Source organism: Canis lupus, chromosome 34 (genome assembly GCF_003254725.2).
Source record: "Canis lupus dingo isolate Sandy chromosome 34, ASM325472v2, whole genome shotgun sequence".
Classification (NCBI taxonomy): domain Eukaryota; kingdom Metazoa; phylum Chordata; class Mammalia; order Carnivora; family Canidae; genus Canis; species Canis lupus.
Window position 1 is genome coordinate 14,838,910 of NC_064276.1, and position 5,280 is coordinate 14,844,189.

The 5,280-nt window shown below is 55.8% G+C and overlaps 1 protein-coding gene across 1 annotated transcript; it reads left to right on the forward strand.

Annotated features, from left to right (window-relative positions):
- Positions 1–2,346: 2,346 nt before the first annotated feature.
- Positions 2,347–4,982, forward strand: SOX2 (SRY-box transcription factor 2). The gene has a single exon (XM_025451585.3). The coding sequence runs from the start codon at positions 2,879–2,881 to the stop codon at positions 3,845–3,847; it is 969 nt and encodes a 322-aa protein (XP_025307370.1). The 5' UTR covers positions 2,347–2,878; the 3' UTR covers positions 3,848–4,982.
- The last annotated feature ends 298 nt before the right edge of the window (positions 4,983–5,280 follow it).

Below are 5,280 nucleotides of genomic sequence, written 5' to 3' on the forward strand. Positions count from 1 at the left end.
ATCTGATTCTTATAATTTGGTTCCAAAGCTTATATGATATGTTAACTTTTCTTTTGTTTGGATGACGTGTAATTAGTTGGATCTTCCTCCCATTCCCCGCAATTTTTTTTTTCCTTTAATTATTTTCAAACACCTTCTTTTAAAGGTAAAAGCAAAACTGTAGTCCTGGGAAAGCGAATCTGCCAGTAGGGGGCGCACCAGCCACATCCCTGAAACCAGACGCGCTGAAAAGCCGGTGGCTGCCGTGCTGTCTCCTGAGCCTCTAACCTTTTCTCTTTCCTAATCTCCCATGTCCGTGTGTAGCTTAATATTGCACCTCGAATAAACCTTAGACATTATTTTGTTTTGAAGAGTGCCATGCATTCATCCGTTTGGAGAAGGCCCAGTCTCCCCGCTTCCCGGGTTGCCAAGAACTAAAACAAACCATAACTTAGAGAAGAAAGAAGAAACTGATGGAGGGGTGGGGGGAGGGGAGTTTGACTGGAAATAATAATTTATAAAGAAAAGTCTGCAGGATTCTTTTTCTCGACCTCCCTGGCTTTCCAGGGAGCATACTTATCTTGAGTTTGACAGGGACAGAAAAGCCTGGGAGGGCAGGGATTGGAGGAGTTGGAGTGGGGGTAGTGACGGTGATGGGAAGAAGGACGTTAGTAAGGAACGAAACAATGCAAAGTTTTGTGAAGATAATAAATGGAACGTGGCCGACAGATACCATTCAGTACGTTTTCTTAGGGTGAGTAAGGGTAGATGGATCAGGGATGAGGGGGCGGAGAGAGTGTTACAGAAGAAAGAAAATAAGTAACCCTGATGGTTTAAGCCCTTTATAAAAAAGAAATGGCATCAGGCTTTTTTCCCCCCCACCCCACCCCCCCTTTGTAGTCAAGTGCATTTTAGCCACAAAGATCCCAACAAGAGAGTGGAAGGAAACTTAGACGGGGCTTTGTTTGACTCCGTGTAGCGACAACAAGAGAAACAAAACTACCTATTTGTAACGGACGTGCTGCCATTGCAGCCGCATTGAGCGCCTACCTATTGAAATCTTTACGTCAGGACAATGGGACAGCGGCTAAAATTACCCTCTTGGGTCCCGGGCGGGCAGGATTCCTGAGCCCCTACCCCCGCCTCCCTCCCAGCCCCCCGCTGCCGCGGCCCCCCCCCCCCCCCCCGGGACCAGGCCCGGCGTCGCCCTCCCGCCCGCGCAGCCTGCACCTGTGCCGGGAGCGCATCCCTCCCGCCCCCGGGCCCCGCGCCCCCTCCGAGCGCTGCCCCGGGCCCGGCGGCGCGGGCAGGAAGGCGGGGATGCGCGGCGGGGCCGGCCTGTCCCGGGTCCGGGACCCTGCGCGGGGGCGGGGGCGGGGGCGGGGGGCGGGGGGCGGCGAGCGCGGCCCGGGGACCGGGGACCGGGGACCGGGGGGAGGGGGGAGGGGGGAGCGCACGCCGCTCGGCCGCCCGCACCTCGGGGCGTCCCGCCGACGGTCGTCTCCCCTCCGCGCCCCCGGCCTCCTCTGGAAGGCGGCCCCGCGGAAGCCCTGCCCGGCGGCGGCTCGGCAGGAGGGTGGGGGCCCCGGACGCGGTGGGGGCAGCCCCCCTCGTGGGCGACGCGGCTGGGGCAGGGGGCCCGCGGGGCCGGCGGGGAAGCGCGGGCTGGAGCGGCCTCCCCGCCGGGGCACGTCGGCCGCGTTCGCGCTTAGGACCCAGCCAGCTGCCGAGCAACCGGCGGGGCCGCCGGGAGGGTCGGGGACGGCGCTTCCCGCCTCCTGACTTCAGGTCGGGACAGTGAGGAAGGGGGGAGCCGGGCCGGCGCCCGGAGGGGCGAGGGGCCGGGGCCGGGCAGGGGCAGGGGCCGGGGCCGGGACCGGGGCCGGGGCCGGGAGCGCGAGCCCGGGGAGGCGCGGGGAGGCGCGGGGAGGCGCGCGGGGCGGGAAGACCCGGACACACCGACTCTCGCGCCGCCTGTTTCCTGAAATCCTGGTGGGACCGTCGCCCTGAGCCCCCCCCGCCCCGCCCCTCCACCTCTGCGGGCCCTCGCGCCCCTTCCCCAACTCCGCGGCCAGCACCAAAAAAAGTAAATCAACGTGAAGTTTGAAGAAGAAAGAAAGAATCGTAGTCTTAGTGCTGTTTACCCCACTTCCTTCGAAAAGGCGTGTGGTGTGACCTGTTGCTGCGAGAGGGGATACAAAGGTTTCTCAGTGGCTGGCAGGCTGGCTGTGGGAGCCGCCTCCCCCCTCCGCCTCCCCCTCCCCCTCCTCCCCCCCTCCCCCTCCTCCCCCCCTCCCCCTCCTCCCCCGCGCGGCCTGCGGCGCGGCAGGCCCCGCCCCCTTTCATGCAAAACCCGGCGGCGAGGCCGGGCTCGAGTGGAGGAGCCGCCGCGCGCTGATTGGTCGCCGGAAACCCATTTATTCCCTGACAGCCCCCATCACATGGATGGTTGTCTATTAACTTGTTCAAAAAAGTATCAGGAGTTGTCAAGGCAGAGAAGAGAGTGTTTGCAAAAGGGGGAAAGTAGTTTGCTGCCTCTTTAAGACTAGGACTGAGAGAAAGAAGAGGAGAGAGAAAGAAAGGGAGAGAAGTTTGAGCCCCAGGCTTAAGCCTTTCCAAAAAATAATAATAACAATCATCGGCGGCGGCAGGATCGGCCAGAAGAGGAGGGAAGCGCTTTTTTTGATCTCGATTCCAGTTTGCTTCTCTCTCTCTCTCTCTCTTTTCTTCCCCCAAATTATTCTTCGCCTGCTTTTTCTCGCGGAGCCCTGCGCTCGCGACACCCCCGCCCGCCTCCCTCCTCCTCCTCCCCCGCCCGCCCGCCCGCGGGCCCCCCAAAGTCCCGGCCGGGCCGAGGGTCGGCGGCCGCCGGCGGGCCGGGCCCGCGCACAGCGCCCGCATGTACAACATGATGGAGACGGAGCTGAAGCCGCCGGGCCCGCAGCAAACTTCGGGGGGCGGCGGCGGCGGCGGCGGCGGCGGCAACTCCACCGCGGCGGCGGCGGGCGGCAACCAGAAGAACAGCCCGGACCGCGTCAAGCGGCCCATGAACGCCTTCATGGTGTGGTCCCGCGGGCAGCGGCGCAAGATGGCCCAGGAGAACCCCAAGATGCACAACTCGGAGATCAGCAAGCGCCTGGGCGCCGAGTGGAAACTTTTGTCGGAGACGGAGAAGCGGCCGTTCATCGACGAGGCCAAGCGGCTGCGAGCGCTGCACATGAAGGAGCACCCGGATTATAAATACCGGCCCCGGCGGAAAACCAAGACGCTCATGAAGAAGGATAAGTACACGCTGCCCGGCGGGCTGCTGGCCCCGGGCGGCAACAGCATGGCCAGCGGGGTCGGGGTGGGCGCCGGCCTGGGCGCGGGCGTGAACCAGCGCATGGACAGCTACGCGCACATGAACGGCTGGAGCAACGGCAGCTACAGCATGATGCAGGACCAGCTGGGCTACCCGCAGCACCCGGGCCTCAACGCGCACGGCGCCGCGCAGATGCAGCCCATGCACCGCTACGACGTGAGCGCCCTGCAGTACAACTCCATGACCAGCTCGCAGACCTACATGAACGGCTCGCCCACCTACAGCATGTCCTACTCGCAGCAGGGCACCCCTGGCATGGCGCTGGGCTCCATGGGCTCGGTGGTCAAGTCCGAGGCCAGCTCCAGCCCCCCCGTGGTTACCTCCTCCTCCCACTCCAGGGCGCCCTGCCAGGCCGGGGACCTCCGGGACATGATCAGCATGTACCTCCCCGGCGCCGAGGTGCCGGAGCCCGCCGCCCCCAGCAGACTGCACATGTCCCAGCACTACCAGAGCGGCCCGGTGCCCGGCACGGCCATTAACGGCACACTGCCCCTCTCGCACATGTGAGGGCCGGACAGTGAACTAGAGGGGGGGAGACATTTTCAAAGAAAAACGAGGGAAATGGGAGGAGAGTAAGAAACAGCATGGAGAAAAACCCGGTACGCTCAAAAAAAAAAAAAAAAAAAAAAAAAAAGTCATCACCCGCAGCAAATGACAGCTGCAAAAGAGAACACCAATCCCATCCACACTCACGCAAAAACCGCGATGCCGACGAGAAAACTTTTATGAGAGATCCTGGACTTCTTTTTGGGGGACTATTTTTGTACAGAGAAAACCGGAGGGGGGGGGGGCGTGGGGAGGGCGAGGGGATGGACCTTGTATAGATCTCTGGAGGAAAGAAAACTACGCAAAACTTTTTAAAAGTTCTAGTGATACGGTAGGAGCTTTGCAGAAAGTTTGCAAAAGTCTTTACCAATAATATTTAGAGCTAGTCTCCAAGCGACGAAAAAAAATGTTTTAATATTTGCAAGCAACTTTTGTACAGTATTTATCGAGATAAACATGGCAATCAAAATGTCCATTGTTTATAAGCTGAGAATTTGCCAATATTTTTCAAGGAGAGGCTTCTTGCTGAATTTTGATTCTGCAGCTGAAAATTTAGGACAGTTGCAAACGTGGAAAAGAAGAAAATTATTCAGATTTGGACATTTTAATTGTTTAAAAATTGTACAAAAGGAAAAAAATTAGAATAAGTACTGGCAAAACCATCTCCGTGGTCTTCTTTAAAGGGGCAAAAGTTTTAGATTGTACTAAATTTTTTTTTAACTTACTGTTAAAAGCAAAAATGGCCATACAGGTTGACATCGTTGGTAATTTATAATAGCTTTTGTTTCCCAACTTTCCATTTTGTTCAGATAAAAAAAAAAAAGCAACAACATGAAATTACTGTGTTTGAAATATTTTCTTATGGTTTGTAATATTTCTGTAAATTTATTGTGATATTTTAAGGTTCCCCCCCCCCTTTATTTTCCGTAGTTGTATTTTAAAGATTCGGCTCTGTATTATTTGAATCAGTCTGCCGAGAATCCATGTATATATTTGAACTAATACCATCCTTATAACAGGTACATTTTCAACTTAAGTTTTTACTCCATTATGCACAGTTTGAGATAAATAAATTTTTGAAATATGGACACTGAAATTATGCTTGAGTCTTTCATTTATTTGGATAACACTGATTATACATAACTCCTCCGGGTATATACTGTGCTCAGCCAAGAAAGCAAAATACCTAAACCTTGGTATTCTAGTCCAGTAGCGTGTGCTAATGTTAATTGCAACAAATAAATGTCTGAATGATTAATTGAATATAAGTACTCTCAAAAAATTGAAATGCTTATATCATTTTGAAAATAGAAACTAGAGACATATATTGTAAACCCACCCTCTCCTTTTCTAAGCTGCATGAATAAGCATGATGGGGACTTATACTTAAAACT